The 22523-nt window shown below is 54.7% G+C and overlaps 1 protein-coding gene across 1 annotated transcript in view; it reads right to left on the reverse strand.

The window, feature by feature from the left end:
- The window catches only part of LOC140207562 (soluble guanylate cyclase 88E-like), a 97673-nt gene extending 76012 nt beyond the window's left edge, over positions 1–21661 (reverse strand). Inside the window, exons 1-6 of the mRNA XM_072276112.1 lie at positions 21602–21661; positions 18159–18313; positions 17100–17232; positions 8585–8759; positions 6302–6651; positions 59–176 (exon numbers count right to left, since the gene is read on the reverse strand). Coding sequence (XP_072132213.1) covers positions 59–176; positions 6302–6651; positions 8585–8759; positions 17100–17232; positions 18159–18286 — 904 coding nt within the window. The 5' untranslated portion in view covers positions 18287–18313; positions 21602–21661. The remainder of the gene's footprint in view (positions 1–58; positions 177–6301; positions 6652–8584; positions 8760–17099; positions 17233–18158; positions 18314–21601) is intronic.
- Positions 21662–22523: the final 862 nt, after the last annotated feature.

Below are 22523 nucleotides of genomic sequence, written 5' to 3' on the forward strand. Positions count from 1 at the left end.
CATTACACACTCCCGGGGTCAGACACAAAGTGAAGCTCCCTCTACACTGTCCCATTACCTTTATTCTGCTGGTCTTCCTCAGGATTTCTGTCGGTATTCGATACACTCAGCTTCTGTTTGCTTTCAACCACAGCCTTGGACATCAGCTCAAAGACGTTGTTGAGGTGGGTGTAGATCTACGTGAGAGAGGTAGATGTCACTCAGTGCCTCAGGCTGCTATCCTCCACAGTATTTCATTTCCCCCCTCCAGCCAGCAACCCGAGCCAGGTGTTGCCAATAATTCAAAGCAAAGGGCCTGAGACAATCCTCTCACTGCCAAAGTCATCTGTCCTCACACACAGTCCTGTCTGTACTATCCCCCTCACTCCCAGTCCATCTCCACCTCCCCATCACTCCCAGTCCCATCTCCACCTCCCCCTCACTCCCAGTCCATCACCACTCTCCCCCACACTCCCAGTCCATCACCACTCTCCCCCTCACTCCCAGTCCATAACCACCCTCCCCCTCACTCCCAGTCCATCTCCACCTCCCCCTCACTCCCAGTCCCATCTCCACCTCCCCCTCACTCCCAGTCCATCACCACCCTCCCCCTCACTCCCAGTCCATCTCCACCTCCCCCTCACTCCCAGTCCCATCTCCACCTCCCCCTCACTCCCAGTCCATCTCCACCCTCCCCCTCACTCCCAGTCCATCTCCACCCTCCCCCTCACTCCCAGTCCATCTCCACCTCCCCCTCACTCCCAGTCCCATCTCCACCTCCCTCTCACTCCCAGTCCCATCTCCACCTCCCCCTCACTCCCAGTCCATCACCACCCTCCCCCTCACTCCCAGTCCATCTCCACCTCCCCCTCACTCCCAGTCCATCTCCACCCTCCCCCTCACTCCCAGTCCATCTCCACCCTCCCTCTCACTCCCAGTCCCATCTCCACCTCCCCCTCACTCCCAGTCCATCTCCACCCTCCCCCTCACTCCCAGTCCATCTCCACTCTCCCCCTCACTCCCAGTCCATCGCCACTCTCCCCCTCACTCCCAGTCCATCTCCACCTCCCCCTCACTCCCAGTCCATCTCCACCCTCCCCTTCACTCCCAGTCCATCTCCACCCTCCCCCTCACTCCCAGTCCATCTCCACCCTCCCCCTCACTCCCAGTCCATCTCCACCCTCCCTCCCAGTCCCATCTCCACCTCCCCCTCACTCCCAGTCCATCTCCACCCTCCCCCTCACTCCCAGTCCATCTCCACTCTCCCCCTCACTCCCAGTCCATCGCCACTCTCCCCCTCACTTCCAGTCCATCTCCACCCTCCCCCTCACTCCCAGTCCATCTCCACCCTCCCCCTCACTCCCAGTCCCATCTCCACCTCCCCTTCACTCCCAGTCCCATCTCCACCCTCCTCCTCACTCCCATCCATCTCCACCCTTTCCCTCACTCCGTCCATCTCCAACCTCCCCCTCACTCCCAGTCCCATCTCCACCTCCCCCTCACTCCCAGTCCATCTCCACCCTCCCCCTCACTCCCAGTCCATCTCCACTCTCCCCCTCACTCCTAGTCCATCACCACTCTCCCCCTCACTCCCAGTCCATCTCCACCCTCCCCCTCACTCCCAGTCCCATCTCCACCTCCCCCTCACTCCCGTCCCATCTCCACCCTCCCCCTCACTCCCAGTCCATCTCCACCCTCCCCCTCACTCCCAGTCCCATCTCCACCTCCCCCTCACTCCCGTCCCATCTCCACCCTCCCCCTCACCCCCGTCTCATCTCCACCTTCCCCCTCACTCCCAGTCCCATCTCCACCTCCCCTCACTCCCAGTCCCATCTCCACCTCCCCCTCACTCCCAGTCCATCTCCACCTCCCTCTCACTCCCAGTCCATCTCCACCCTCCCCCTCACTCCCAGTCCATCTCCACCTCCCCCTCACTCCCAGTCCCATCTCCACCTCCCCTCACTCCCAGTCCCATCTTCACCTCCCCCTCACTCCCAGTCCATCACCACCCTCCCCCTCACTCCCAGTCCATCTCCACCTCCCCCTCACTCCCAGTCCATCTCCACCCTCCCCCTCACTCCCAGTCCATCTCCACCCTCCCTCTCACTCCCAGTCCCATCTCCACCTCCCCCTCACTCCCAGTCCATCTCCACCCTCCCCCTCACTCCCAGTCCATCTCCACTCTCCCCCTCACTCCCAGTCCATCGCCACTCTCCCCCTCACTCCCAGTCCATCTCCACCCTCCCCCTCACTCCCAGTCCATCTCCACCCTCCCCCTCACTCCCAGTCCCATCTCCACCTCCCCTTCACTCCCAGTCCCATCTCCACCCTCCTCCTCACTCCCATCCATCTCCACCCTTTCCCTCACTCCGTCCATCTCCAACCTCCCCCTCACTCCCAGTCCCATCTCCACCTCCCCCTCACTCCCAGTCCATCTCCACCCTCCCCCTCACTCCCAGTCCATCTCCACTCTCCCCCTCACTCCTAGTCCATCACCACTCTCCCTCTCACTCCCAGTCCATCTCCACCCTCCCCCTCACTCCCAGTCCCATCTCCACCTCCCCCTCACTCCCGTCCCATCTCCACCCTCCCCCTCACTCCCAGTCCATCTCCACCCTCCCCCTCACTCCCAGTCCCATCTCCACCTCCCCCTCACTCCCGTCCCATCTCCACCCTCCCCCTCACCCCCGTCTCATCTCCACCTTCCCCCTCACTCCCAGTCCCATCTCCACCTCCCCTCACTCCCAGTCCCATCTCCACCTCCCCCTCACTCCCAGTCCATCTCCACCTCCCTCTCACTCCCAGTCCATCTCCACCCTCCCCCTCACTCCCAGTCCATCTCCACCTCCCCCTCACTCCCAGTCCCATCTCCACCTCCCCTCACTCCCAGTCCCATCTTCACCTCCCCCTCACTCCCAGTCCATCTCCACCTCCCTCTCACTCCCAGTCCATCTCCACCCTCCCCCTCACTCACCATCCCATCTTCACTCTCCCCCTCACTCCCAGTCCATCACCACTCTCCCCCTCACTCCCAGTCCCATCTCCACCTCCCCCTCACTCCCAGTCCATCTCCACCTCCCTCTCACTCCCAGTCCATCTCCACCCTCCCCCTCACTCCCAGTCCATCTCCACCTCCCCCTCACTCCCAGTCCCATCTCCACCTCCCCTCACTCCCAGTCCCATCTTCACCTCCCCCTCACTCCCAGTCCATCTCCACCTCCCTCTCACTCCCAGTCCATCTCCACCCTCCCCCTCACTCACCATCCCATCTTCACTCTCTCCCTCACTCCCAGATCCATTACCACTCTCCCCCTCACTCCCAGTCCATCACCACTCTCCCCCTCACTCCCAGTCCCATCTCCACCCTCCTCCTCACTCCCATCCATCTCCACCCTTTCCCTCACTCCGTCCATCTCCAACCTCCCCCTCACTCCCAGTCCCATCTCCACCTCCTCCTCACTCCCAGTCCATCTCCACCCTCCCCCTCACTCCCAGTCCATCTCCACCCTCCCCCTCACTCCCAGTCCATCTCCACTCTCCCCCTCACTCCTAGTCCATCACCACTCTCCCCCTCACTCCCAGTCCATCTCCACCCTCCCCCTCACTCCCAGTCCCATCTCCACCTCCCCCTCACTCCCGTCCCATCTCCACCCTCCCCCTCACCCCCGTCTCATCTCCACCTTCCCCCTCACTCCCAGTCCCATCTCCACCTCCCCTCACTCCCAGTCCCATCTCCACCTCCCCCTCACTCCCAGTCCATCTCCACCTCCCTCTCACTCCCAGTCCATCTCCACCCTTCCCCTCACTCCCAGTCCATCTCCACCTCCCCCTCACTCCCAGTCCCATCTCCACCTCCCCTCACTCCCAGTCCCATCTTCACCTCCCCCTCACTCCCAGTCCATCTCCACCTCCCTCTCACTCCCAGTCCATCTCCACCCTCCCCCTCACTCACCATCCCATCTTCACTCTCTCCCTCACTCCCAGATCCATTACCACTCTCCCCCTCACTCCCAGTCCATCACCACTCTCCCTCTCACTCCCAGTCCCATCTCCACCCTCCTCCTCACTCCCATCCATCTCCACCCTTTCCCTCACTCCGTCCATCTCCAACCTCCCCCTCACTCCCAGTCCCATCTCCACCTCCCCCTCACTCCCAGTCCATCTCCACCCTCCCCCTCACTCCCAGTCCATCACCACTCTCCCCCTCATTCCCAGTCCATCTCCACCCTCCCCCTCACTCCCAGTCCCATCTCCACCTCCCCCTCACTCCCAGTCCATCTCCACCCTCCCCCTCACTCCCAGTCCATCACCACTCTCCCTCTCACTCCCAGTCCATCTCCACCCTCCCCCTCACTCCCCGTCCCATCTCCACTCTCCCCTCACTCCCATCCATCTCCACCCTTTCCCTCACTCCGTCCATCTCCAACCTCCCCTCACTCCCAGTCCCATCTCCACCTCCCCCTCACTCCCAGTCCATCTCCACCCTCCCCCTCACTCCCAGTCCATCACCACTCTCCCCCTCACTCCCAGTCCCATCTCCACCTCCTCCTCACTCTCAGTCCCATCTCCACCTCCTCCTCACTCCCAGTCCATCTCCACCCTCCCCCTCACTCCCAGTCCATCTCCACCCTCCCCCTCACTCCCAGTCCATCTCCACCCTCCCCCTCACTCCCAGTCCCATTTCCACCTCCCCCTCACTCCCAGTCCATCTCCACCCTCCCCCTCACTCCCAGTCCCATCTCCACCTCCCCCTCACTCCCAGTCCCATCTCCATCCCCCCTTCACTCCCAGTCCATCTCCACCCTCCCCCTCACTCCCCGTCCCATCTCCACTCTCCCCCTCACTCCCAGATCAATTACCACTCTTCCCCTCACTCCCAGTCCATCACCACTCTCCCCCTCACTCCCCGTCCCATCTTCACCCTCCCCCTCACTCCCCGTCCCATCTTCACCCTCCCCCTCACTCCCCGTCCCATCTCCACTCTCCCCCTCACTCCCAGATCAATTACCACTCTTCCCCTCACTCCCAGTCCCATCTCTACCCTCCCTCTCACTCCCATCCATCTCCACTCTCTCCCTCACTCCATGTCCATTTCCACCCTCTCCATCACTCCCTGTTCCATCTCCACCTCCCCCTCACTCCCTGATCCATCTTCACTCTCCCCCTCACTCCACGTCCATTTCCACTCTCCCCCCACTCCCAGATCCATCTCCACTCTCCCGCTCACTCCCGTCCCATCTCCACTCTCTCCCTTACTCCACATCCATTTCCACCCTCTCCCTCACTCCCAGTCCCATCTCCACCCTGTCCCTCACTCACCATCCCAACTCCACACTCCCCCTCACTCCCAGATCCATTACCACTCTCCCCCTCACTCCCAGTCCATCTCCACCCTCCCCCTCACTCACCGTCCCATCTCTACCCTCCCCCTCACTCCCGTCCATCTCCACACTCCCCCTCACTCCCAGATCCATTACCACTCTCCCCCTCACTCCACGTCCATTTCCACTCTCTCCCTCACTCCCAGTCCATCTCCATCCTCCCCCTCACTCCCCGTCCCATCTCCTCTCTCCCCCCACTCCCAGATCCATCTCCACTCTCCCGCTCACTCCCGTCCTATCTCCACTCTCTCCCTTACTCCACATCCATTTCCACCCTCTCCCTCACTCCCAGTCCCATCTCCACCCTCTCCCTCACTCACCATCCCATCTCCACGCTCCCCCTCACTCCCAGATCCATTACCACTCTCCCCCTCACTCCCAGTCCATCTCCACCCTCCCCCTCACTCACCGTCCCATCTCTACCCTCCCCCTCACTCCCGTCCATCTCCACACTCCCCCTCACTCCCAGATCCATTACCACTCTCCCCCTCACTCCATGTCCATTTCCACCCTCTCCCTCACTCCCCGTCCCATCTTCATCTTGTCCCTCATTCCCAGAGCCATCTATCCTCACAGACCACTTTTCCTTTTCCAACGTCTCGCAGACAATTCCACTTTCACTTCCAAATCCATCCTCGGTCCCTCCTCAATTTCACACCCCTCCCCTCTGCCTTTCCCTCACAGAACCTTCTCCCAATCTCCCCTCACTTCTAGAAATCACCCTCCCTACCCAGATTCCTCCCCCTTCTCCTTCACTCAACTCTCCTCCCTCTCTCCCATCTCCCTTCAAAGACACCTCCCCCCAACCCTCTCCCTGTCACTCCCAGACTCCCACAACCCATCCGTCACTCACAGACTCCACCCGACCCCCACCCGTCACTCCCGGACTCCTCCCTCCCCATCCGTAACTCCCCCTCCCCCACCCCAGCACTCTAACCTACATTGTCCCAGTTGAACTCCAGCATGGGTCGGACCAGGGTGAACTCGTCGTTGACCTTCTTGCCCTGCAGGTCGGAGAAGACCTCCTTGAGGCCATCGCCGATCCTGGACATGGTCATGTCGCGTCGGAAGATCGTGCTGAAGGGGAACATGTCGAAGAAGATGCCCTTCTTCATGGGCAGCTTCTCGTAGTCGGGGGCCGCCCTCAGCTGCGGCCTGCGGTGCTTGAAGGCCGCGTTGTCAAAGTTCATCTTGTACACCACGTACGTCATCTTCTCTGTCTCCTCCTTGGAGAGGATCTCCACCTCGATGTCCGTGTTATAGAACTGGCGGCCAACCTGCGACAACTGCCCTGCAGAGGGGCAATGGGTCAGATGGGTTGGTGTCTCCAGGGGTTCCTGGGGACCCCTGCATCAGCCATAACAGATGGGAGCAGAATGAGGCCGTTCAGCCAATAGACGCTGCTCCGCTATTCCATCATGGCTGACCCGTTTCTCTCTCTATCCCGTTTCTCTGCCCTCACTAATCACGAACCTATGGATCTCTGCTTTAACTTTGCCCAATGACTCGGCCTCCAAAGCCATCTGTGGCAATAAATTCCACAGATTCACCACCCACTGGCTAAAGAATTTCCTCCTCATCTCCTTTCTAAATGGGCATCCCTCTATGCTGAGGCTGTGATCTCTGGTTCTTGACTTCCCCACTGGAGGAAACATGCTCTCCACATCAACTCGGCTTTTCGGTATCCAATGAGCTTCAATGAGATCCCCCCTCATTCTTATAAACTTCAGTGAATACAGGCCCAGAGCCTCCAATCACTCCTCATATGATAACCCTTTGTTCTCAGAGTCATTCTCAAGAAGCTCCTGTGAGTCCTCCCCTCTACTGTCAGCAGATCCTTTCTTAAATAAGGGCCCAAACCTGCTCACAATACTGCTAGAGAGGCCTCACCAGTGTCTTATAAAGCCTCGACATTTCATCCTCGCTTTTATATTCTGGTCCTCTAGAAATGAATGCTAACATTGCATTTGTCTTCGTCACCACCTGCATATTAACCTTGGCCCCATGTAGCTATATGTCCAACTAATCGAATCCCTTCTGCTTACACAGTGCCTATGTCTCTCCATTCTCTCCCCATCCACTTACCTCTCGAACCCCTCTATCGTATCTGCCTCCACCACCACCCCTCGCAGGGCACAAACCACCCTGTGTGTAAAAATAAACTTGCCCCACACATCACTTTGAACTTACCCCCCCCCCGCCCCGCCTTAAATACATCCCCTCTGGTGTCAAACGTTTCCACCGGCTGTCTACTCCATGCGTGATTTTATAACCCCTATCAGGTCCCTCCTCAGCTTCAGGCACTCCAGGGAAAACAGCTCTCCTCAGAGCCCATGTCCTCTAATCCAGACAGCATCCTGACGAGCCCCTCCTGCACCCTCCCCAAATCCCCCACATCCTTCCCGGGATGGAACTGGATGCAGTTCCCCCCGACGTGTCCGGACCTGAGGTTTATAAAGCTGCATCAGCTCTCGTATTCCTCGCCCCGACTGGTGAGGGGTCCCTTTCAGAGAGCTCTGAACCTGGACCCCAAGATCTCTCTGTACAGCAAAGCTCCTGAGGGTCGGGCACATAACTAAGTGCCGTCCCTTTACGTTTGATCTCCCAAACACAACGAGTGCCTCACACTTCTCCAGATTAACTCAACTTGCAGTTTCTGCTCTCCCCCCTCGCTGTCCCTCTGCAGTGCAGCATTGTGCTTGCTGCCCCCAATGCCCTCTCCCCTCGTTGCCCCTCCTGCAATGTGGTGCCCCCTCATCAATGCCCCTCCATCCTCAACACCCTCCACCCCTTCCTCCCTGGGAACCCGACCGACCCTCCGCCCCTCCCTTCCCCCACTATATCTCCTCTCCCTTCCACCTCATCCCCTCCCCATCCCTCCCCCTACCATATCTCCTCCCTCATCCTCTCCTCTTCCCCATCCCCTCCCCTCTCTCATCCCCTACCCCTTCCCCTCCCCTCCCTCATCCCCTCCCCTTCCACTTCATCCCCTCCCTCACCCCCTCCCCTTCCCCATCCCTTCCCCTACCATATCTCCTCCCTCCCCTACCATATCTCCTCCCTCATCCTCTCCTTTTCCCCATCCCCTCCCCTCCCTCATCCCCTACCCCTCTCTCTCCCTCATCCCCTACCCCTTCCACCTCAACCACTCCCTCATCCTCTCCCCTTCCCCCTCCCTCCCTCCCTCCCTGGCACCTCTCTGCCCCTCATTGCCCCCCCCGTACCCTTGACAAACTGGGTGAAGCCCTTGCGGGTGCTGCGGTAGTGGAGGGTGAGGCTGCGTTCGCACTCTTCCTCCACGCAGAAGCTGGGCGGCTGCACCTTGGGGAAGGAGAAGCGGAAATACTCGTGGAGGTTGTCCAGCTCGTTGATGAAGTCCCGCACGTTCCGGCCCAGCACCTGGACGGGGGACGGGGGAGAGAGGGGGCGACAGGGGACCGGACAGGACAGGGAGAGAGGGGAGAGAGGGGGCAACATGGGACAGGACAGGGAGAGAGGGGAGAGAGGGGGTGACATGGGACAGGACAGGGAGAGAGGGGAGGGGTTGAACATTGGGAGGGATGAAAGGAGAGGGGAGGTGAGAGGGGATGAGAGAGGTGGGGTGGAGGGAAGAGAAGGGGACGGGACAGGGAAAGGAGGGGAGAGGGATGGGGACAGAGGTGGGTAGGAAGGAAGGGGGTGATATGGGGAGGGGGAAAGAAGGGTGATGGGGTGGGGAGTGAAGGATCAAGACAGAGGTCACCTCCCACAGCCGTGTCTGGAACAAACAGGACCTCACCCAAAAAATCCAACTCCCACCCTGGAACATTTCCCAGGGACTCCTATCCCTCGACTTGGGTGGGGTTGGTACTCCTGCCTTGCTGATGGGCTAGTCTTGTTCCAAGTGTCCCCTACTGGGGTCCTCCACTCCCAAGTGACCACCTACCTGGAGCCCATGCCAGGTGCCAGGCTGTTTGGCCCTTCTTCTACCTGCAAGCCTCTTGTCATACCTCCTGCCCTGCTCCCTCCCAAGCTGCTCTGGGACCGGTCCGGGCTCCAGACCCGAGCCTGGAGTCGGGGTGGGTGCCACGGAGGAGAAGAGGGTACTGGGTGTGGGCAGGATCACTGGCCTCAGGAAGGGGAAGGGAGGTGAGCTTGTGCCAGTCTATGATGTGGACAGCCTTAAACTCCGGGGAGTTAACACCTCCGATGAGCTGTCCTGGGCCCACACACAGATGCAATCACAAGGAAGTCTCTCTACTTTTATTTAGAGTTTCAGGAGTTCGGCCTGTCACCAAACACTCTAACAAACTCCTCCAGACGTCCTGTTGAAGGTATCCTGACTGTTCGCATCATGGTCTGGTACGGCAAATCTAATGTGCGGGGCTGTAGGAAACTGCAGAGGGAGGGGGACTCGGCCCAGTACAATCACAGGCACATCCCTCCCGACCATCGGTCGTGTCTACAGGAGACGCTGCCTCAACAAGGCAACGTCCATCATCACAGATCCCCACCATCCGGGCCATAAAATCTCACAGCTCCCATCGGGACAGGAGGTACAGAAGCCTGAAGTCCCACACCACCAGGTTCAGGAACAGCGACTTCCCTTCAACCATTCAGTTCCTGAACCGACCAGCTCAACCCCAATCACCACCTCAGTACAGAAACACTGTGACACTTTGCACTATATCTTTTTTTTGTGCCAATTTTGTTCTTTCTTGTAAAAGTTGTATATAGTTTGTGTTTAATTTATGTTTTCCTAGTGAATATTGTGCACCCAATGCTGTGATGCTGCTGCAAGTAAGTTTTTTATTGCACTTGTGCAGATGACAATAAACTCGACTTTGGCTTTTCTCTTGAGGGAGACTCTAGAACCACAAGATTCTTTTACCTGCAGTTTGGTGGCATTGGGGATCGTGGAGAAGATTGACAAAGGACTGCAGGATATAGATCAGTTGCAGATATGGGCGGAGAAGTGGCAGAGGGAGTTTAATCCAGGCAAGAATGCCATTGAAGCAGATTATTTTAGTTGGAGGGAGATCAAGTTACATAGAACATAGAATAGTACAGCACAGTACAGGCCTTTTGGCCCACAATATTGTGCCGACCCTCAAACGCTGCCTCCCATATAAACCCCCACCTTAGATTCCTCCATATACCTGTCTAGTAGTCTCTTAAACTTCACTAGTGTATCTGCCTCCACCACTGACTCAGGCAGTGCATTCCACGCACCAACCACTCCCTGAGTAAAAAACCTTCCTCTAATATCCCCCTTGAACTTCCCACCCCTTACCTTAAAGCCATGTCCTCTTGTATTGAGCAGTGGTGCCCTGGGGAAGAGGCGCTGGCTATCCACTCTATCTATTCCTCTTATTATCTTGTACACCTCTATCATGTCTCCTCTCATCCTCCTTCTCTCCAAAGAGTAAAGCCCTAGCTCCCTTAATCTCTGATCATAATGCATACTTTCTAAACTAGGCAGCATCCTGGTAAATCTCCCCTGTACCCTTTCCAATGCTTCCACATCCTTCCTATAGTGAGGTGACCAGAACTGGACACAGTACTCCAAGTGTGGCCTAACCAGAGTTTTAGAGAGCTGCATCATTACATCACGACTCTTAAACTCGGCTTATGAAAGCTAACACCCCGTAAGCTTTCTTAACTACCCTATCCACCTGTGAGGCAACTTTCAGGGATCTGTGGACATGTACCCCCAGATCCCTCTGCTCCTCCGCACTACCAAGTATCCTGCCATTTACTTTGTACTCTGCCTTGGAGTTTGTCCTTCCAAAGTGTACCACCTCACACTTCTCCGGGTTGAACTCCATCTGCCACTTCTCAGCCCACTTCTGCATCCTATCAATGTCTCTCTGCAATCTTCGACAATCCTCTACACTAACTACAACACCACCAACCATTGTGTCGTCTGCAAACTTGCCAACCCACCCTTCTACCCCCACATCCAGGTTGTTAATAAAAATCACGAAAAGTAGAGCTCCCAGAACAGATCCTTGTGGGACACCACTAGTCACAATCCTCCAATCTGAATGTACTCCCTCCACCGCCACCCTCTGCCTTCTGCAAGCAAGCCAATTCTGAATCCACCTGGCCAAACTTCCCTGGATCCCATGCCTTCTAACTTTCTGAATAAGCCTACCATGTGGAACCTTGTCAAATGCCTTACTAAAATCCATATAGATCACATCCACTGCACTACCCTCATCTATATGCCTGGTCATCTCCGCAAAGAACTCTATCAGGCTTGTTAGACACGATCTGCCCTTCACAAAGCCATGCTGACTGTCCCTGATCAGACCATGATTCTCTAAATGCCTATAGATCCTATCTCTAAGAATCTTTTCCAACAGCTTTCCCACCACAGACATAAGGCTCACTGGTCTATAATTACCCAGACTATCCCTACTACCTTTTTTGAACAAGGGAACAACATTCGCCTCCCTCCAATCCTCCGGTACCATTCCCGTGGACAACGAGGATATAAAGATCCTAGCCAGAGGCTCAGCAATCTCTTCTCTTGCCTTGTGGAGCAGCCTGGGGAATATTCTGTCAGGCCCCGGGGACTTATCTGTCCTAATGTATTTTAACAACTCCAACACCTCCTCTCCCTTGATATCAACATGCTCCAGAACATCAACCTCACTCATATTGTCCTCACCATGATCAATTTCCCTCTCATTGGTGAATACCGAAGAGAAGTATTCATTGAGGACCTCGCTCACTTCCACAGCCTCCAGACACATCTTCCCACCTTTATCTCTAATCGGTCCTACCTTCACTCCTGTCATCCTTTTTTTCTTCACATAATTGAAGAATGCCTTGGGGTTTTCCTTTACCCTACTCGCCAAGGCCTTCTCATGCCCCCTTCTTGCCCTTCTCAGCCCCTTCTTAAGCTTCTTTTTTGCTACCCTATATTCCTCAATAGACCCATCTGATCCTTGCTTCCTAAACCTCATGTATGCTGCCCTCTTCCACCTGACTAGATTCCCCACCTCACTTGTCACCCATGGTTCCTTCACCCGACCATTCTTCATCTTCCTCACCGGGACAAATTTATCCCTAACATCCAGCAAGAGATCTCTAAACATTGACCACCTGTCCATAGTACATTTCCCTGCAAAAACATCATCCCAATTCACACCTGCAAGTTCTAGCCTTATAGCCTCATAACTTGCCTTTCCCCAATTAAAAATTTTCCTGTCCTCTTTGATTCTATCCTTTTCCATGTTAATTATAAAGGCCAGGGAGCAGTGGTCACTGTCCCCCAGATGCTCACCCACTGAGAGATCTGTGACCTGACCCAGTTCATTACCTAGTACTAGATCTAGTATGGCATTCCCCCTGGTCGGCCTGTCCACATACTGTGACGGAATCCATCCTGGGCACACTTAACAAACTCTGCCCCATCTAAACCCAAGGAACTAATCAGATGCCAATCAATATTAGGGAAGTTAAAGTCACCCATGATAACAACCCTGTTATTTTTGCACCTTTCCAAAATCTGCCTCCCAATCTGCTCCTCTGTATCTCTGCTGCTACCAAGGGGTCTATAGAATACCCCCAGTAGAGTAACTGCTCCCTTCCTGTTCCTGACTTCCACCCATATTGACTCAAAAGAGGATCCTGCTACATTACCCACCCTTTCTGTAGCTGTAATAGTATCCCTGACCAGTAATGCCACCCCTCCTCCCCTTTTTCCGCCCTCTCTATCCCTTTTAAAGCACTGAAATCCAGGAATATTGAGAATCCATTCCTGCCCTGGTGCCAGCCAAGTCTCTGTAATGGCCACTACATCATAATTCCATGTATGTATCCAAGCTCTCAGTTCATCACCTTTGTTCCTGATGCTTCTTGCATTGAGGTACACACATTTCAGCCCTTCTACCTTACTGTCTTTACACCGTTTACTCTGCTTCTCTTTCCTCAAAGCCTCTCTGTATGTTAGACTGGCTTTACTCCACACACTTCTTTCACTGCCCTATTGCTCTGGGTCCCATCCCCCTCGCAAATTAGTTTAAACCCTCCCGAACCATGCTAGCAAACCTACCTGCAAGGATATTGCTCCCCCTCGAGTTCAGGTGTAACCCATCCAATCTGTACAGGTGCCACCTTCCCCAGAAGAGATCCCAATCATCCAAAAATCTAAAACCCTGCCCCCTGCACCAACTCCTCAGCCACGCATTCAACTGCCATCTCCTCCAATTCTTACCATCTCTGTCACGTAGCACTGGCAGCAATCCTGAGAACGCCACCCCTGAGGTCCTGTTCTTCAGCCTTCTGCCTGGTTCCGGAAACTCACACTTCAGGACCTCATCCCTCTTCTTGCCAATGTCGTTGGTACCAACATGTATCACAACTTCTGGTTGCTTTCCCTCTCGTACCAGGATGTCGTGCACCCGGTCAAAGACATCCCGGACCCTGGCACCCGGGAGGCAACAAACCATGCAGGTGTCCTTCTCATGCCCACAAAATCTCCTGTCTGCTCCCCTGACTATACAGTCTCCAATGACGACAGCTCTCCTCTTCTCCGTCCCACCCTTCTGCACCACAGGGTCAGACTCAGTGCCGGAGGCCCCGCCACCGTGGCTCACACCTGGTTGGTCGTCCCCGCCAACAGTATCCAGGACGGTAAACTTATTATTCAGGATAATGGCTACAGGGGTGCTCTGCACTACCTGTCTGCTCACCTTCGCTTTCCCCCCTCTGACTGTCACCCAATGACCTGTTTCCGACAGCCTAGGTGTGACTACCTCCCTGTAGCTGTCATCTATGACTGCCTCATTCTCCCTTATGAGTCGAAGGTCATCCAGCTGCTGCTCCAGATTCCTTACACGGTGTTCCAGATCGCCCAGCCGTATGCACTTCTGGCAGATGTGACTCTGCGGGAGAGGGGCGTTCCCCCAAGACTGCCACATCTCACATGAGAGGCACATCACCGTCTCAGGAGACATTGTAAAAACTAACTGCGAGCTAGCTTGTCCTCCGCCTCTTCTCATCGAAGCCTCTCGAGTCAAAGCCTCAAAGCTCCACTCCTTCACTGGCCCACTCACGCTCTGGCCGCTTCGCTTGAGCTATCCCTCTATTTACCTGTTTGAGCTTTTCAAAATGTTTGGTCACCTGACCTCGACTGCCCAATCAGCTGCTTTCTGCTGAGTCTGAGCTATTCAAATCTTGATTGTCTAATACAGATAGAACACAGGGCAATACAGTAGAGGAACAGGCCCTTCGCCCCACTGTCTGGGCTAGCCATGATGCTGATCTAACTAATCCCATCTCCCTAGAAATGGTTTATATCCCTCCCTTCCCCACTCTGTCTAAATTCCTCTTAGAGCAGTTGTGTCAGACTCTGGTCAATCTGCGCTTGGAGTATTGTGGGCAGTTCTGGTCACCCCGTTACAGGACAGGTCAGGAGGCTTTGGAAAGGGTGTAGAAGAAGTTCACCGAGATGCTGCCTGGATCAGAGAGCAAAGAGAGTTTGTTTTCTCTGGAGTAACGGAGGCTGAGGGAAGCCTCAGATAGTGAGGAACATCGAAAGAGTAGATCTTGCAGGTCAGGAATGTGTAATACTACAGAGGACACATTTAAGGTGAGGGGGGTAAGTATAAAGGGTAAGTTTTCTTCGGTGGGTATTTGGAATGCTGTGCCCGGGGTGGTGGTGGAGGTAGAGGGGTCTTAGACAGACACAAGGATGTGCAGGGAATGGAGGCATATGGACATTGTGTAGGTAGAAGGAATGAGGTTATTGGCCATCATAGCTGGCATAGCCATGAAGGGCTGAAGGGCCTGTTTCTGTTCTGTGTTCTAAACACTAGCATTGTATCTACCTTCACCACCACCCCGGCAGCACCTTCCACTCGCTGTGTAAAATAATCCACACGCATCTCCTTTAAACCCTCCCTCTCTCTCCTTCAAACACTCCCTCTCTCTCCTTCAAACTCTCCCTCTCTCCTTCAATAGACAATAGACAATAGGTGCAGGAGTAGGCCATTCGGCCCTTCGAGCCAGCACCACCATTCACTGTGATCATGGCTGATCATCCACTATCAGTATCCAGTTCCTGCCTTATCCCCATAACCTTTGATTCCACTAAATTTAAGAGCTCTATCCATCTCTTTCTTGAAAGCATCCAGAGACTTGGCCTCCACAGCCTTCTGGGGCAGAGCATTCCATACATCCACCACTCTCTGGGTGAAAAAGTTTTTCCTCAACTCCGTTCTAAATGGCCTACCCCTTATTATTAAACTGTGGCCGCTGGTTCTGGACTCACCCATCAGCAGGAACATGCTTCCTGCCTCCAGCGTGTCCAATCCCTTAATAATCTTATATGTTTCAATCAGATCCCCTCTCAGCCTTCTAAATTCCAGAGTATACAAGCCCAGTCGCTCCAATCTTTCAACATATCACAGTACCGCCATCCCGGGAATTAACCTTGTGAACCTACGCTACACTCCCTCAATAGCAAGAATGTCCTTCCTCAAATTTGGAGACCGAAACTGCACACAGTACTCCAGGTGTGGTCTCACCAGGGCCCTGTACAGCTGTAGAAGGACCTCTTTGCTCTTATACTCAATTCCCCTTGTTATGAAGGCCAGCAAGCCATTAACTTTCTTCACTGCCTGCTGTACTTGCATGCTTGCTTTCAGTGACTGATGTACAAGAACACCTAGATCTCGTTGTGCTTCCCCTTTTCCTAACTTACTCCATTTAGATAATAATCTGCCTTCCTGTTCTTACCGCCAAGGTGGATAACCTCACATTTATCCACATTAAACTGCATCTGCCATGCATCTGCCCACTCACCCAGCCTGTCCAAGTCACCCTGCATTCTCATAACATGCTCCTCACTGCCACCCAGCTTTGTGTCACCCAGCTTTCAAACTCTCCCTCTCTCCTTCAAAATCTCCCTCCCTCTTCTTCAAACTCTCCCTCTCTCCTTCAAAATCTCCCTCTCTCTCCTTTAAACTCCCCCTCTCTCCTTCAATGCAAACCCTCTGGTATTTTACATCGTGATCCTGGGAAAAAGACACCGGCTGTTTTCTCTACCTCTGCCTCTCTTAATTTTATAAACTTCGATCAGGTCTCCAGCATCAGAGAAAACAACCCAAGTTTGTCCAAACTCTCCTCCTCGCTCATGCCCTCTAATCCAGGTAACAACCTGGTGAAACTCCTCTGCACCCTCTCCAAAGGCTACACATCCTTCCTGTAATGGGGGGGATACAGTACTCCACATGGACTTCTTACGGAGAAATTACTTTAGTTGGAGGGTGGTAAATCTGTGGAATTTGTTACCATGAGTGGCTGTGGAGGCCAAGTCATTGGGTGTATTTAAGGCAGAGATAGATAGGTTCTTGATTAGCCAGGGTATCAAAGGGTATGGGGAGAAGGCAGGGGAGTGGAGATGACTGGAAGAATTGGATCAGCCCATGATTGAATGGCAGAGTAGAATGGCCTACTTCTGCTCCCATATTTTATGGTCTTAAGTACAGCCTGATCAGAGACCTTTACAACTGCATCATTGCATTCTTTAAGAGCTGTTTTACCAGGGACGTGAACAGAGGGATCTGGACCTCGCTCAGGGAGATGGAATTAATTAATTGACATCATGGTTGGCACAGACATGATGGACCAAAGGGCCAGTTCTGGTTCTACGTTGAGTGGCTGTGAAAGAGAAGAGGGAACAGAAATTCCCAGCAGATGTGTGTGCGTGTGTGTGAGATCTGCCCGCAATGGGATGAAAAGTACCCGGAGAATCCGTTCGTATCCATAGTTCCCAATCCGCTTCACCATGTAGACGCCAAACGCGTACATCAGCTCGTCGTGAGTCTTGCCCAGGACTTCGCCGGCAGCCTTTGCCATGCGGAGGATGAGGTTGTCACTAGTGAGAGGGAGAATCAGCCATTAGCAGAGATTCCAGTTGCGAACTGCTCTCGGCCCCAGAGAAGGATCGTCCTCAGGAGCCAGCACTCAAGGCGTGGGAAGAAGGCACCCAGCCCTCGGTTTGGGAGAGCGTGAAGTGATAGAGGGAGGCAAGAACGATGAGCGAAGAGATACCAGGATCTAGACAGCTGAAGGCACGACCATCATGGGGATGGACGGAAAATGGGGGAAGAGGAGGAAGTATCAAGTCCCAGGTAGAGTGAGGGTCAAGCATGGGTGAAACTCCCTCCACGTTGTCCGATCACACACTTCTGGGGTCAGACACTGTGTGAAACTCCCTCTACACAGTCCCATCACACACTCCCAGGGTCAGACACAGAGTGAAACTCCCTCTACACTGTCCCATCACACACTCCCGGGGTCAGACACAGAGTGAAGCTCCCTCTACACTGTCCCATCACACACTCCCGGGGTCAGACACAGAGTGAAACTCCCTCCACACCGTCCCATCACAGACTCCCGGGGTCAGACACAGAGTGAAACTCCCTCCACGTTGTCCCATCACACACTCCCAGGGTCAGACACAGAGTGAAACTCCCTCTACACTGTCCCATCACACACTCCCGGGGTCAGACACAGAGTGAAGCTCCCTCCACACCGTCCCATCACACACTCCCGGGGTCAGACACAGAGTGAAACTCCCTCTACACTGTCCCATCACACACTCCCGGGGTCAGACACAGAGTGAAACTCCCTCCACACCGTCCCATCACAGACTCCCGGGGTCAGACACAGAGTGAAACTCCCTCCACACCGTCCCATCACAGACTCCCGGGGTCAGACACAGAGTGAAACTCCCTCTACACCATCCCACTACACATTCCTTTCTCCAACTTCTACCCTCCCAGGACTTTCGGCCCTTACTTGTACATCTGGTGTTTGACGAACTTGAGGTGAGGGATCTCTGCTCGAGCTTCGATCAGCCTCCACACATCTTCTCCATAGGACTCATTGATGTAATCATTTACGGCCTCCAGGTACAGGCCGTACATGGTGGCTCTGCCTCAGACACGCTACACCTAGGGGACAGGAACACCGATGTAAGGAGTGGCGTCTGCCAGCGTTTGTTGTCCCGGGACAGGCTGTGGCAGTAAATATTCCAGAGGGTTCTGGGAATCCAGGAAACCTCAGACAGCAGATAGCAATGATGTTTCATGGCTCCAGACACCTGAGTTCGATCCCGACCTCCAGCGTTGTGTGTGTGTGTGTGTGTGTGTGTGTGTGTGTGTGTGTGTGTGTGTGTGTGTCTGTGTGTGTGTTTGTGTGTGTGTCTGTGTGTGTGTGTGTGTCTGTGTTTGTGTGTGTGTCTGTGTGTGTGTGTCTGTGTGTGTGTGTGTGTCTGTGTGTGTCTCTGTGTGTGTGTTTGTGTGTGTGTGTGTCTGTGTGTGTGTGTGTGTCTGTGTGTGTGTGTCTGTGTGTGTGTTTGTGTCTGTGTGTGTGTGTGTGTGTGTCTGTGTGTGTGTGTCTGTGTGTGTGTTTGTGTCTGTGTGTGTGTGTGTGTGTGTGTCTGTGTGTGTGTTTGTGTCTGTGTGTGTGTGTGTGTGTCTGTGTGTGTGTGTCTGTGTGTGTGTCTGTGTCTGTGTGTGTGTGTGTGTCTGTGTGTGTGTGTCTGTGTGTGTGTGTGTGTGTGTGTCTGTGTCTGTGTGTCTGTGTGTGTGTGTGTGTGTGTGTGTCTGTGCGCTCTCCCACAAGTTTTTCGTTTCTCTACCACATCCCGACATGAGGGATTAATGGGTTAAAGGGTCACTGTTCCCCCCACCCTTCCCCGGTGTGGGTGAGGGATAGAAATTCGGCAGGGGGGAGGCTGTTGAAAATTTCAGAACAGGAAACTGGGGAGAGTGTGGGAACTTGAGTGGAAAATCCATGAATCCTTACTGTCTGGAATAGGGGTGAAAATAGTCAAATGGTAGCAGGAAAACAGGGATAAATTGGATTTAGGACACTGGGGACTAGAACAAATTCAATGAGCTGAACAGCCTCCACTTCTGTGCTACAGGAGTTCTGTGATTCCTCTTCACGCTCGGGGTGTAGACCAGGGATTCACACAAAATCTGACAAATTCCTGGCTTTCTTCTTTAAGCATGTTTGGAAAGTGCTGGAAAGGTGTAGGGGCCGGAGGGGGTTACAGAGACAGGGAGTGGTGTAGGGGCTGGAGGGGGTTACAGAGACAGGGAGGGGTGTAGGGGCTGGAGGAGGTTACAGAGACAGGGAGAGGTGTAGGGACTGGAGGGGGTTACAGAGACAGGGAGGGGTGTAGGGGCTGGAGGGGGTCACAGAGACAGGGAGTGGTGTAGGGGCTGGAGGGGGTTACAGAGACAGGGAGGGGTGAAGGGGCCGGAGGGGGTTACAGAGACAGGGAGGGGTGTAGGGACTGGAGGGGGTTACAGAGACAGGGAGAGGTGTAGGGGCTGGAGGGGGTTACAGAGACAGGGAGGGGTGTAGGGGCCGGAGGGGGTTACAGAGACAGGGAGGGGTGTAGGGGCTGGAGGGGGTTACAGAGACAGGGAGGGGTGTAGGGGCCGGAGGGGGTTACAGAGACAGGGAGGGGTGTAGGGGCTGGAGGGGTTACAGAGACAGGGAGGGGTGTGGAGGCTGGAGGGGGTTACAGAGACAGGGAGGGGTGTAGGGGCTGGAGGGGGTTACAGAGACAGGGAGGGGTGTAAGGGATGGAGGGGGTTACAGAGACAGGGAGGGGTGTAGGGGCTGGAGGGGGTTACAGAGACAGGGAGGGGTGTAGGGGCTGGAGGGGGTTACAGAGACAGGGAGAGGTGTAGGGGCTGGAGGGGGTTACAGAGACAGGGAGGGGTGTAGGGGCTGGAGGGGTTACAGAGACAGGGAGGGGTGTAGGGGCTGGAGGGGGTTACAGAGACAGGGAGGGGTGTAGGGGCTGGAGGGGGTTACAGAGACAGGGAAGGGTGTAGGGGCTGGAGGAGGTTACAGAGACAGGGAGGGGTGTAGGGGCTGGAGGGGTTACAGAGATAGGGAGGGGTGTAGGGGCTGGACGGGGTCACAGAGACAGAGAGAGGTGTAGGGGCCGGAGGGGGTTACAGAGACAGGGAGGGGTGTAGGGGCTGGAGGGGGTTACAGAGACAGGGAGGGGTGTAGGGACTGGAGGGGGTTACAGAGACAGGGAGGGGTGTAGGGGCTGGAGGGGGTCACAGAGACAGGGAGGGGTGTAGGGGCTGGAGGGGGTCACAGAGACTGGGAGTGGTGTAGGGGCTGGAGGGGGTCACAGAGATGGGGAGGGGTGTAGCGGCTGGAGGGGTTACAGAGACAGGGAGGGGTGTAGGGGCCGGAGGGGGTTACAGAGACAGGGAGGGGTGTAGGGGCTGGACGGGGTCACAGAAACAGAGAGAGGTGTAGGGGCCGGAGGGGGTTACAGAGACAGGGAGGGGTGTAGGGGCTGGAGGGGGTTACAGAGACAGGGAGGGGTGTAGGGACTGGAGGGGGTTACAGAGACAGGGAGAGGTGTAGGGGCTGGAGGGGGTTACAGAGACAGGGAGGGGTGTAGGGGCTGGAGGGGGTTACAGAGACAGCGAGGGGTGTAGGGGCTGGAGGGGGTTACAGAGACAGGGAGGGTGTAGGGGCTGGAGGGGGTTACAGAGACAGGGTGGGGTGTAGGGGCTGGAGGAGGTTACAGAGACAGGGAGGGGTGTAGAGTCTGGAGGGGATTACAGAGACAGGGTGGGGTGTAGGGGCTGGAGGGGGTTACAGAGACAGGGAGGGGTGTAGGGGCTGGACGGGGTCACAGAGACAGAGAGAGGTGTAGGGGCTGGAGGGGGTTACAGATACAGGGAGGGGTGTAGGGGCTGGAGGGGGTTACAGAGACAGGGAGGGGTGTAGGGACTGGAGGAGGTTACAGAGACAGGGAGAGGTGTAGGGGCTGGAGGGGGTTACAGAGACAGGGAGGGGTGTAGGGGCTGGAGGGGGTTACAGAGACAGGGAGAGGTGTAGGTGCTGGAGGGGGTTACAGAGACAGGGAGGGGTGTAGGGGCTGGAGGGGGTTACAGAGACAGGGAGGGGTGTAGGGGCTGGAGGGAGTTACAGAGACAGGGAGGGGTGTAGGTGCTGGAGGGGGTTACAGAGACAGGGAGGGGTGTAGGGGCTGGAGGGGGTTACAGAGACAGGGAGGGGTGTAGGGGCTGGAGGGGGTTACAGAGACAGGGAGGGGTGTAGGGACTGGAGGGGGTTACAGAGACAGAGAGGGGTGTAGGGGCTGGAGGGGGTTACAGAGAAAGGGATGGATGTAGAGTGACAAAGAGCAATGAGGTGCATTGAGGGTCAGAGAGGGTGGAGTATTCACCCACCTTACACTGCGGGTACAGGGATCCCAGTCCTTCCATTCCCCTGTGCTCCTGACAGAGAGTCGGGTCCGAGTCTCACCCTCACGAACCCCTGCTGCCTCGCTCACTTCCTCGTCCACCCCTCCCACCAGCTGCCACTGGCACCAGGCAGTGGAGAGGTGATGGAGAGATCCCTGACACCTCCCTAACCCCACCCCGGCGTGAGATTTATCATCTTTTTCAGTATTTTTATTAATTAGTTGCATAGACGAATACAAAGCACATTATGGTATTATGGAAACAGAAACAAGATTGAACTTCCCCGTAACTATGTATAGTAAATTAACCATAATATTGAAAAGGTATATTTTATTCTAATCAAAACCCCATAACAAAATAGAAAAAAGAGAGAGTAAAAAAAAAGGGAAAAAAAGCTGTCTGGTTAAAAGAAGAGAAAAAAATAATCTCTGACATGTAGTCATAAGTTCAAACATCTAATAGCTATCATCGTTGCTGACCAAATCGAAAATTGTGAAAGTAGTTCCAAAGAGGTCCCCATAATGTGAAAATATCTTGTCTAGGTATAGAAACAGAACACCTAATCTTCTCTAGATTTAAAAATGACATAACATCGATCAACCAATAGGCACGAGTAGGTAGAGCAGCGTTTTTCCATTTAAGCAACAAAACTCTCCTGGCTAAAAGAGAAATAAAAGCCAAAATATGCAAATCATTCGGCTTAAGAATAAAATCATTTCCTCCAACAAGGCAGTCAGAGAGTTGGGTTTAAAGTTTACCTTAAAAAGCTCCAAGAGAGTTTGAAATACTTCTTTCCAAAATTTATCAAGCCGCGAACATATGAATTAGAGAGGCCTCTTCGACATTACACCCATTACTGTACGGAGAAAAATCTGAGTAAAAACGAGAGAGTCATGTAGGCTCTATG

This window comes from Mobula birostris, chromosome 2 (assembly GCF_030028105.1).
Source record: "Mobula birostris isolate sMobBir1 chromosome 2, sMobBir1.hap1, whole genome shotgun sequence".
Taxonomy (NCBI): Eukaryota; Metazoa; Chordata; class Chondrichthyes; order Myliobatiformes; family Myliobatidae; genus Mobula; species Mobula birostris.